Below are 12455 nucleotides of genomic sequence, written 5' to 3'. Positions count from 1 at the left end.
AGAGAGAGAGAGAGAGAGAGAGAGAGAGAGAGAGAGAGAGAGAGAGGGAGGGAGAAGGGAAGAGACATCCAGTAATGTTGAAAGTGGACGCGCCGAAAAATCGATATACATTAATCATTTCTCGCGTGGTTTCAGTACGCGATATACGGTAATCGCACTTTCGGACTCGTTGTTTGTTTTCCTAACGGCGTGCTGATTTTTTATTTAAGAAGTTAGACCTTCTCTTGGAAGGTTCAGAATAAAGATGAGTTTCAGGAGTACTTTTTAGTTCTACGCGGAATGGAATATCTTCGAACAACCATATTTACGTAGTACATAATTTGACCTCATCATTTCGATATGTTTGAATTAATTGTTTTCAAAAGTGGCAGATCCAAGACTCTAACGTCTTGATTTTGTGATAGATTGCACGACTTTTCCGGTCAGGTTCGTTTGAAGTCAAAATATCTGTAATTTACATTTCCTTTATACATTGTTGTTTTTAAATAAAAAGAATTAAAAAAATAAAAAAATTAGGGATATATAAGTTTTATATCTTTTCAAATATACGAGTATTTTTTTATACATTTTCATGAATGAAAGGGAAGGGAATTTATTTTTCAAAAACTTCTGTCAGTACGTAGTGACATCTATGACAAACATTTTGAATTTAGCTTCATTAAAATCCGTTGAAATTGTCGCGAGAAATCATCCAAATTGAGACGTCAAAGTCTCGGGCCTATTACACTTTTAAAAACGGGTGACAGTTTGAATATATCAAAACAATAACTCGAAATATACGCTATACAAATACGTTTACCGTTTGAAGACACTCCATTCTGTTGTCCCAAAATGTATTCTCGAAATTCACCTTTATTCTGGGCCTTCCAAAAAGTGAATCTTTCCCTCCCCTCCTCCCTTAACACTGTACAAAGTACTATGGGATGAAGATGATTACATTAAGTTGTCGTAGAAATTACCGTGTTTAGCTTCTTAATCTTCGTTAAAGATTTACAGCCACGTACGCCGACATTTCGCGATATTAAATTGCGGCATTATGTCTCGACACAGGTCACTGGTGATCGAAATCATTCGGCTAATGAACTCGTGACTACCGGTGACGAGAAAAATAGTGCGGCCCTAAATCGATTTCTGGAGAACGTTTTGAAGGCGCGGAACAATTTGAAGTGGATAGACGAAGACGCGCGTCTCATCAATCATAGGTCCCGTCCAAAGAAGTAAGAGCTTCAAGTAATTGCTCGTTTCTTTAACGATAGAAGAAGAAAAGAGTATAAATACAACAAAAATATGAGCTACAGACGCTAATCCCAAAAATATTAGCATGTAAGAATCGAAAGAACTTTGGGTCAAATAATGTAATGAATTGCTGCAGTAGGTCTGACTTTTTTCAATTTTAATGGCGAGACGCGCGTCGTACCGTCTCGCCCAGAGAACGAACAAATTCCCAACGTGCTCGACTCGTATTTTTACCCACGGCGATTTAGAGACACGCCGATCTCCATTGAGCGATCCAATAAGAGTATTCCCGATACAGTCCGCCGGCGTATATAAGCGAGCACTCCGCGGGATCCGCCAGCATGGAAGAAGACGTCTTAGGACTCGGTGATATCGGTTATGAAAGTAGGTTACGTGGCAAGAGGGGCTTCGATCGGAATTACGAAATGATGCGGACGCCGCGGAAGAAGAAATACGGCGAGGAGGGTGCTCGCGACGTCCCTCAGAGAGTCTATCTGGATAACGACATGACGTTTAAGAGAGACACCTCTGGCGTTGATTTCGACGGCCTTTATCGATCACGCGACACGTAAGCGCGATGGAACGATATGCACCGTGAAATTAAACTCCACACACAGAAAAATGTCATTCTGCTGGCGAGAAAAGTGATCACTCAGTTTGTTGTTGTTCTTTGAAGTAATAGTCATTTCCAACAAAGATTATTTTCTTGATAATACTCTGAAAATATATTCATCACAAAAGAAGAATTTATTCTCTTCACAAGAATATTATAAAATTTTATCGAAGAAAAAAGTTGTTTCGACTTTATATAATATACGAATCGAATATTTGTTTTAATTTAATTTAATTCTTTTAACATTTACCTTTCTAATTTAATTCTTTTAACTTTTACCTTTAATATTCTTCCAATTTTTTAAATTTTCATTTTTAGTTTTATAATGAATATTCTTGATCCAAAATGATTTTTGATTGAAATGGCTGTAAAGTTACTTAACTTACTTAACTTATTTAGGACCCAGAATTTTCAGTAAAGTTATTTGATATGCACTGGATAAATAAATTTTCTAATATTTTGAATACATTTGATGTTTATGATGAACTCAGCAGAAACTTATAGCAGATTTGCATATATATAAACTTATGAAATATTTAAAACAAGTAACATCTACTTGAATGCAGTACACATTTGTCTGTGTGTACCGTTATTCCGATCGTAATGCACCTCTGAAAGTTAACGTGTCTTTTCATAGATGCTTTTTACAAATTAATAAAATAATGTTCCCATTTTAGGAGAGTGATTATGTTTTATTTATTTTCATCAAAAATGAAAAAAAATGATAATATATGATAATATATAGTTGAGATTGTATATGATAATATATGATAATATATAGTTGAGATAGATATTTGCAAATTACTTTTAAAATTTCTGGGAGTGGAATCTTAGTCAAATCTAGTGAAAAATGATAGTATTATCATTTGAAAAAATACTGCCACTTGAAATCGCAAGAATGGACGTCTCATTAAAGCTTCACTTAGAGTGAATACTGTTTATAAATGATTGAACGATTGAAAGTGAAATTATTCCTGTCAGGGTGAGATATGTAAATCAGATTCATTCTTCAATTCTAAGTGAAAATATTCACTCGATAGTTCAGATCGCAAAATTTATCTTGTATAAGTGAAAGATTGAGTGCAATTTTATTCTTAGAAATTTAGAAAGTATGAAGTTAATTAGCGAGTTAAATTAGTCGCGCAAACGCTCGCATTGTTTGCTTTATGGCCGCGACTAACGAATCTATCAAAAGCCAACGCGCGCGTTTCTTCTTTTCTCCTTCCTTTCGCTGCAAATACAGAGAAGTGCCACCCTTGAACATAGGTCGGATAAAGCAGTCTACGAAGGAGGAGCGATGGCCGATCAACCACTGAAAAATTGGATTAGAAAGCAGGATCTCCGTTTCTCAGGCGACTGGCCCAATTCTAATGAGAATCTCGAAGTCACCAACGGCGGGAGCACATGGCTTCGTAATTACGCGCCCGCTCACGTGGTTCTCGTTGATTCCGGTATTACCGAAACAATTTCGACGTTAAGTTCGTTATCTCTATGCCGAATAGCGCGTGAAAGCTGTGATCTCGCAGATTCGCGGGAGGACGAGGAGAAGTTGCACAGCGACACTGACACGCGTCGAGACGAGTTGGTGTCTTTGTACGGTCCAACACGCGCGGGCATTTCCTCGGCTTTACGCGAATCTCTGACTGCAATTAAGAACGAGAAATCCGAAAACACGCCGTTGTCGCTGGAGTCTCTGAGGAGAACAGTGCTGGAGTTGAAAAATAGTCTAACAATGAGCGATCGGAACGGCAATATAATTTTCCCGAGAAGTGGTATAATGATTATTAGAATTGATATACTATACGAAAAAAGATACAATTGAATCAGTCCATAGAGAGAAAATTGACTGACTGCGCGTCGTAGTTGAAATAAATCTTAATTCATTAGCAATGTTATTGAAACTACACAGAGAAAAAAGCGTACTGCACTGAAGTAAATATTACTTGTTTTAAATACTTTATAAGTTTATATTTTTGCAAATCTATCGTAAGAGTTCATCAATAGCTGTCAACTTTATTCAAAATATATTTTAAATTCTGTTAAGTTTTTACCATTCCAATCAAGAATATTAACATTTTGACGGCCGTATATTTCGCGTATACAGCTTCCTATGTACCGCCGGGTTACGTACGCGGGGTTTAATGTTTTAGTACCTCGTAAATTAAAAGAACAAATGAAATTACGTATACGTGATGCTAGCCGACAACCGATGGCAGAGCGAAATCACGCCTATGTGACTCCAGCCGATAACCACTGGGTCCGTGAAATCACATATACATGACAGTGGCCGTCAAAGTGTTAAATTAAAACAAAAATGCGCGGCCTGCTTATCACATAGAATTACCATCAACTCTCTCTCTCTTTTTTTATCAAGTTTTATAATATTTTCCTAAAGAGAATAAATTTTTCTTTTCAGTACATGATAAAATGAGCTTTTCTCAAATTTGTTTTCAGGTTATTACCAAGAAAATATTTCATATGAAAAAAATATTTTTTTGTCAAAGATAATCATTATTTGAAAAAAGGAAAGCAAACTAAATAATCGCTTTTCTTAGCACTAGAGTGCTATTTTTCTATGTGTATAATAGATCCAGTTGTTAAAATAAATATACTATACATTGTTTTGATAACACGAGTATTAGTTTTATTAACATTGCTATTGAACCCAGAAAATTTATTTCAACCACGCGTTGTTGATTAATTCTATCGATTTAATAACATTTTTTTATATTAATATATTGAGAACCACATATATAGTTATAATATTTATATTATATTATATATTATATATATATATATATATATATATATATATATATATATATATATATATATAATATTTGATTCACAATTGAAACATATAATTAATGAATATATCAATAATCTTCTTAGTGTGATAATCATTAAAATATTATCTCTCGTGAAGTGAAAGATACCAAGCATGATTTTTAGATGTGTAGATTTTATTCCTCTAAAGATTTTGGGGGGAAAGTATCAAACTTCCCAAAGATTTGTAGGAAGATGTCTAATTTTTATATGTGACATTGTAAATCCCTTTAAAAGATACGAATTGATGTTTCCCTTTTCTAAGAGTCTCAACAATTAAAAACGTCAATTCACGTCTCCAATCCGCAATGCATCAATATTGCTGTAATTGCTACAACCTGATTTTTTAGGGAAGTCTAATTGGTGGGACGATTCGAAATCAGCGGTCGAAATATTCGATTTTGAACGATCACGCGATCTTGACGATCATCCGGAAACGATGTGGCGAATAAAAAGAGCTGAAAACGCGGACGATGAAAACGAAAGTGACTTGAAGGATTTTCCGGGAATAGATCTTGCGGAGTCGCATCTCGCAGACAAATCGCGCGATCGTAGCAAACGCAGCAGCAGAAGCTTCAGTGGTTATTCGAATAACCAGACGAACGTTTCCGCGAATGAGACCCCTCGAAGATCTCAGCTGACCGGGAACGTTCCAGAAAACACGGTTGGAACTCAAAAAACTCCTTCATCAGAATATACTGCCGTGATGATCGAAATTCCGAGTGCGAGCTCGCGGAAGATCGACCAACGATTCGAGCTCCAAGTGGCTCCCGGAAACATCAAGCTCGTGTCGATGGATCACGCAGAGTCGTTCGATCTCGCGAAGAACTTAGCCTCGTTGAACGCGTCCGTGAATTCCGATACAAATTTCACACTCTTCTCAACGAGCGACAGCACCCACGACTCTCGGAGAGTCGCCGGGAGGGAAATCCACGAAGTCGCGACGCGGCAAGTATCGCGGCTCGCCGCGGGTGAGGAAACACCGAAGGGCGCGGGAGAGCGATTTTCCCTAGAGACTCTTGAATCAGAAATCGGCCATAAGGTAATGGTTTTCATTGGTCTGCTATGTTTTATCAAAACTCCCGCTTATATCTAAATTATAATAATCTCACAAATTAAGAGAAAGATAGGGCCTATGAGAATCGTGCGCTAGATGTTATAAGTAATATATTATAAGTAAATAAGTTTGAACAGGAGGATAATAAGGGAGACCTGGGTTATATGTATACTATATTTTAGGAAATTTCGAAGTTATAACTTCTCAGACTAATTGTTGTGATAGAGGCAGCCTTTTTCTATGTGTTAATACCTTCTACAATTTTGTTAACTGTATATTTTATTTTGTAATAATCATGACATAAACATGCAACGTTGTAGCCATCTTGCTCTGGTACCGAGTTCAGTTGCTTAGTACACTGAGAGAAGAATTTAGTAAATATTATCAAAATTTGGTTACTATTACTAAATGATAGACGTAAATATAGCGGGTCAAAGCTATAGCAATACTTATTAATTAATTTAGTTCTGTAAAATAAATTATTTATTTGACAGAAGTAAAATTTATTTGCTTCCAGAATATATTTGGTAAATAAAACTTATTGAATAGTTGAGCAAAATAAGCGATTTTGTAATAGTTATAAAATTTTTGATAGGTTCAACTAACTATCTGTAATAATAGATATTGAAACGATATAACAGCTGCAAATGAATGAATTTTTCGTTGTGCTGCAACAAAACATACTTATACTGGTAACAAAATAGAGCTCGTACCTACTGAATTTTTTATTATATGGGATATAACGATTTCATAACAATTATCAAATATCTGTTCATAACTGTAATATATTTTATATTAAATATTTAACATTAAGTAACTATTACTAAATTATTTAATTGATGTTACTGTGAATGCAATTACGTCATACTCCCGATCTATTAAATATTTGGTAATTATTATCATATTTAGTATTAGTTACTAAGGATTCAATGAATTTCTGTAACTAAATGCAGTTTGTTAAAGTTACCAGTCTTTTCTCTCAGTGTAGCACAGGATAAGAAGGCCACATATGTGTCCTGGTTAGTAGGTCTAGGGTCTCCTTGCGAGAGGTTTCCATAGCCTTCCTGCCGGCCCTTAAGGGTCCGCAGGAGGATAGTAGCAGGTTCTCGTGGAAAGCCGCGAAATAGGCAAATGCGTTCGATTAATATTTACTTTGACTAAACTTAAATTTTGTCCAAAATACAAGGATAATCACCTTGTATTTATGATATTTGTAATCATATTTGTAATCATAAATAGAGTTTGTTAACAGGATCTGCGCGCTTTCTGTCGCCAATCTGCTGTCAGATTCTGTCGGCAGGCTCTGTCTACAGAATAATAGCAAATTACAGATACAGGATTATGGACCTGTCGACAGATCCTGCTCGATTTGTCGCCAATCTGTCGTCAGACTGCGCTGACAGATTGTTTACTGGGACAATTGTGGTCACAAGTTTCACAGCACGGTAACGTTATGCGTAAGCGCGTGAAAGTAAGGTGGATTGAAGAATGAGATAGTGGACATATTTTTACCTTCTCTATCTCTCGCTCGATTTTGACAAAACCACTCTTACGGCCAGTCTCTGATTCAAGGGTCTCTAACTTCCCCAGGGAAATATGTCGCGATGCTTGGGCTCGACGACAACAAATGAGTCGCGCGCCGGTCCCGTCGTCGAAACAACCGCCGCCGCGGGTAGGCTGGAGACGGACGGAGGGATTCGAAGAGGGAAGCGTGAGCCGATACCCAGCGTGATCAAGGTCTTCGTTGACGGTTCGGAGCCTCAAGGGCGTCCGTATCAAAGGCGGGAGGCAGGCGCGGCGGTAAGATTGTCCCGACGAGCGGGGGAGGGCGCGGGGCGCGTGTCTTCTCTGTTCTCCGCGGGGAAGACGAGGATGAGCGATGTCGACGAACCGAGGGTTGCGGAGATGGCGGGCTCTCGGGGTGATCCGTCGGCGATTGATCTCGTTGGCGTCGCAACGGCGAGACCGGAAGTCGCGAGCACACTCGGCGAGCCGGGCGACGATCCGCGCCAGCAACAGATGGTTCCGTCCTCAGGCGCGCGAAACGGCCGGGGGAATGAATCGAATGGAAATTCGGCTATCGGCGAAGCCGATATTCCCGCTGGGTCAAGCGGAAATGAGACTATGAATGCAGAGGCAGGGCTTGGAACTAGCGCGGAGCTCGGCGGTAATTTACGGCGGAGATTATTATGGATTTCCGCGACCTCCTCCGCGGACGGCGATCAGGAGCGAGGTAAATCGGACGATTCCTCGGCTGTCGTCGGAGCGTTCTTCTCCGTTTCTCCGCGTGCTAGAATCGAGCGCGAAGATTTGAAGCCCCGCGTCTCCGACGGCTATGCTCGTCGTAAACGATCGACGTATTCCCTTGGCATCCTCGAGCCCGACAACGAGGTGGACGCCGAAAGCGTGGTGGCCGAGAAGGCAGCGATGAGTTCCGATGACAAGCAAGGGGATAACGAAGAATATTCGAATCAGAACGCGGAAGAATCCGCGGCCGACTATAATGACAGGGAAGAGGGTGTAATCGAGGGTACAATTAAATGTTCTTGAAATTGATAGCGACGTCAACGACGCGCGCGCGAAAGTAAAGGCGATGTGCTTTGTGCAGAGAACGAAAGAGAGGCGCGAGCGTCGACAGACCGGCGGAGGATCAATCCTGTGAAGGCCAAAGTCGACTTGTTGATCAAGCAGAAGCTCGGCAAGAAGAGCAAATACGATAGGCGGGAGAAGCGCGACACTTTGGACACGATCGAATATTACGATTACGACGGCGATGAAGAGCGAGAGGCGCACGACACTTTGGTGAACGAGCGAGGGGTTAAGAACAGGGACGCGGAACTTTTGGTGGACGATAAGGCGACGATAAAGCGCGGTAAGGTCGCGACGCTTAACGATCAGAATGAAGCGGTAATAAGACGGTGGTATTAATAATGTGCGCGGAGGGAAAACGTTAGAATTTTATTTTTATATACTTTTTTTTTATTTTGTTAGTAGGGGAAGGTTTCTAGTAGTAATGCAAGTAATACACTGGCAGTGTGGTTTATCTTGCTAAGGAATATAGTAAATTTTGCTAGAAACATAGCAAATTTTTTGATAGCATACACGGGAAAATACTGCATTTGAATAAATGTTACTTATTTTAAGCATTTTACAAATTTATACGTCCATAAAGCTATCACAAGTTTATTATAAGCGACAATTTATTCAATTTATTCAATTTATTCAATTTAATAGCATATTGAGGAAAATATTGTATTCAAGTAAATGTTACTTGTTCATTGTTATATCCGTAAATTTAGCATAAATTTATCATTAACGTCAAATTTATTCAAAATACATTCTGAATCCTAGCAAGTTTAGCATTTCAATCAAGAATGAAGATAGAAATTCAGTTTGCTGATTGCATAGAGTCGAACCAACTTTTCTTCGATAAAGTTTCATTATATTCTTGCAAAGAAAATAAATTCTTTTTTTAAATACACTGAGAAAAAATTCTTGAAAATTTATGGGATATAAAATATATTTTTATGAAATAAATTTTATATCCCAAATTTTCGAAAAGAGTTTATTATCCTATATACTGGGGAAAAAATATTTGAAGATTTATTTGTAAGAAGTATAAAATTTATATTTCATAGAAATTTGTGATTTTAAAATTATTATGAAGAAAATATTCTCCGCTGTAGATATTATTTAAAAGAAAGAGAGTAAACCGAGCTATCGCGTCTTTCTGAGCAGCAAAATGATATTTTTTGTACTTTTCAATTCCTAAAATATAATAGCATGTATGAAAAATGGAGAGATACTAAATTATTGCAGAATATCGATCTGTACCTTGTTATGAATTTCTAATTTTTTATGCAAAATTCTCTCCGTGCGGTAATAATAAGCAATAATTACGGTAATAGTGAGCAATGATACGGTAAAGGAGAAAGTGCATTAAAGTTTTGTGAAAATGTTCGGCGCGTCTATGAACGTGACGACAGACGGCAAAGCGCAGATTTGTCGACCGGGCGAATTAGGGAAGAAGAAGAACGAGAACGAGGAGGCAGTGATGAAGGAGGAGCGCGAGAAGTCGCGATTGAAGAACAAAGAGCCAAAGGAGGAGTTCGTCGTCGGCCTCGGTGAGCCTAAGAATAAGACCGCAGCAACTCGTCGGGACGACGGCAAGTCGTCCGCAGGTTCGTCAGAATCAAGCCTCGAGGACGCGTTCAACGGGCGAGAACGGTCGGATGAGGAAAACGCGGAGAAAACCCGTGAAAGCGAAGGTGTCGCGAATGAGATTCGCAGCGAGGAAGCGGCGAGTGCGAAATCGAAATGGTAAATCAAATCGTTTGGTAGGTCGGTAGGGGCGACACGTTGCAGAGGCCAGAGATATGAATCGTGATTCATATCTCTGGTCCCTGAAGAATTTACAGATATACAACATTTGGCTTTCTTATGAACCAAATAGTTCTAAGAACCAAAAATTCCGTTTTCTTCAACCAAAATCCCTTTGTACTAAGAAAAAATACTTGAAAATTTATTTATGGGATATAAAGTTTATTTATATGAATAAACTTTATATCCCATAAATAAGTTTTCAAGTATTTTTTCTTAGTACAAAGGGATTTTGGTTGAAGAAAACGGAATATAAACTTTGTATCCCACAAATAAATTCTCTAGTATTTGTTTCTCAGTGTAGTTCATTCATTGTCAGATTAATTCAACTAACCTTGCTTCTGCGTGTGTAATAAAAACGTTATTGGTGTACTCATTAATTGTATCTTTTAATTCTGAATTAAATATTATTACTATATGGGCGGCTTGCAATATCGTAACATGCTACCAGCTTCACGCATGCATGATGCACCTATCTCTCACGAGAAATTAGCGTCACATATGTGAAAGAGTAATAATTTTTTACGATTATATAAAGCTAAGTGTTTTACAATATTACACAAAGAAAAGAATACAGAGTGATTTGTGGAGACAATTTCTCAAATGAATTGTGGTAACGAACATGTTAATTGCAAGCTCGAATGTACACGAACGTGCGTAACGCAACGTTGTTGATGCAAATGACCGAAAAATAGACATCCGCGGTAGGTCAGACGAACCGTTTGAGGAAAGGATGACGCCGTGGAAAGATTCAGAAGCGTCGTCAAGAGATGGCTATAGAGAGAAGATCACTTGGAATGATGTCCCATCGCAACATTCGTCCAACGCGCGCGTAGATGTAAATCCCGATATTATTGAGAATATTTTATTGGGCATACAGCCCATCAGAATTTTTGAGCAGGACGGACTGTCGAAAACTTCTGAAGACTTTGAAGACGATCGGTACGAGATTGCTTACTTATCTTTTAAATATTAAACTTTGCGATATTTTTAAACGTGTCGTATATAAGGTGCCCCAGCTTGATTTCACAATCTCCCTTGAGGATGTAGAGTGCATTGAGATGAACAGGAAAGTCCAATATTGATTTTGCGAAAATTGCAATAATGATTAATATTAATTGTAGAAAATTTATGTGATCACGCGTGATATGATAAATGAAATGTAGTGATAATGCGTCTGTCGTCGTGTGCTTGCACATTGCGTCAAACTAAGTAAAAAAGTCCTTTTTCTAAATAACCACGTAGATTTTTAATTAATAATTAAATAAAATTGTTGCAACATGATTTTACACGTTAATGCACCAACTTTTTTTAACTAAAAATTTACGTGGTTAAACTATGTAAATATGTAAATTAGGCAAAATAGGATTTTTTATTCAGTTTGACCTACCTAAAACACACGACAACAGATGTCGTCACTATAGATCATCTATTATATCCAGCGTTATCATTTACAAATCTTCTTTAATCTCTCGCAATATTTCGATAGTTATTCTCGATAGTTATATCTCGAATATCGCAAAGCTATATAGGACTTTTGTGTTCAACTCAATTTATACTCTCACGAGAGATTGTGAAATTGAGTTCGGACATCCCGTATAACGCGTATCATTGGATATATGTATATATATTCAAAGTTAAAGAGCAAGTATTTATTTGCAAAATCGAAGATTAGTTCGCGGAAATAATTTTTCCCCCAGACTGTTCACGCGCGATTCAAGAGAATTACTCATATTTTATATTTTATATGTATCTATTTAAAAAATTCATATTCGATATCTTCTACTTTATTCAGTAAAAGACTGGGAATTGAAAAAATAATTAAATTTTGAGATAAACTGAGATGAATTAAAAATTGAGATGAAACGGAAGTTTTGTAAAAGATTACGCAAAAATTAATATAAGAAAAGGGAAATAGATTCCGTGAGAATAAACCATTCATTCCGCTCGCGAATCTTAGAGTTGTCCGTGTTTAAGAGTTTTCTTCGCAGACCAGAGGATCGTTATGACTATCAAGAGAACGATCGGAGGTTGTCGAACGACGCCAAGCCTCTGTACGAAGAATTAAAGAAAGTGTACGATTGGCCGGAGGGTGAATTAAAGAGCGGGCCCCGGCTCAGAGGCGATCAAAGACTAAGCTATGAATCGGATGATAAGCTTGATATGAAGCTTTCTCAATTACGGCCATTGGATGATAGATTATTCAGCTCGAATCAAAACGACGATGCACAGAGGAGACTCCATTCGGCCGATGCATCTCGGACGAGTAAATGCTGAATGCACAATCATCCGCGCAATGCCACTTGTGTCCGTCTCTGTTTTAATCGAACCCATCCGTGTGAT

General features: G+C 38.0%; 3 protein-coding genes across 7 annotated transcripts in view; all 3 read left to right on the top strand.

The window, feature by feature from the left end:
• LOC116844499 overlaps nucleotides 1–1941 on the top strand; it is a 16020-nt gene extending 14079 nt beyond the window's left edge. For both annotated transcript variants that reach the window (XM_032816069.1, XM_032816068.1), the window contains one exon: nucleotides 1051–1941. In XM_032816069.1, the coding sequence (XP_032671960.1) occupies nucleotides 1051–1221 (171 nt within the window). In that variant the 3' untranslated portion in view covers nucleotides 1222–1941. The remainder of the gene's footprint in view (nucleotides 1–1050) is intronic.
• The window catches only part of LOC116844494, a 163320-nt gene that overhangs the window by 82950 nt on the left and 67915 nt on the right, over nucleotides 1–12455 (top strand). The window lies entirely within an intron of this gene.
• On the top strand, nucleotides 6637–11123 carry LOC116844496 (arginine/serine-rich protein PNISR-like). The gene is made up of 4 exons (XM_032816064.1): nucleotides 6637–8262; nucleotides 8341–8604; nucleotides 9719–10052; nucleotides 10821–11123. Exons 1-4 carry the CDS (start codon nucleotides 7329–7331, stop codon nucleotides 11086–11088), a joined length of 1800 nt encoding a protein of 599 aa, XP_032671955.1. The 5' UTR covers nucleotides 6637–7328; the 3' UTR covers nucleotides 11089–11123.

This window comes from Odontomachus brunneus, unplaced genomic scaffold, assembly GCF_010583005.1.
Source record: "Odontomachus brunneus isolate Ranch 3 - 2012 unplaced genomic scaffold, Obru_v1 Obru_scaffold_042, whole genome shotgun sequence".
Taxonomy (NCBI): Eukaryota; Metazoa; Arthropoda; class Insecta; order Hymenoptera; family Formicidae; genus Odontomachus; species Odontomachus brunneus.
Note: the sequence above shows the minus strand (reverse complement) of the source record. Positions and strands in the feature narration are given on the sequence as shown.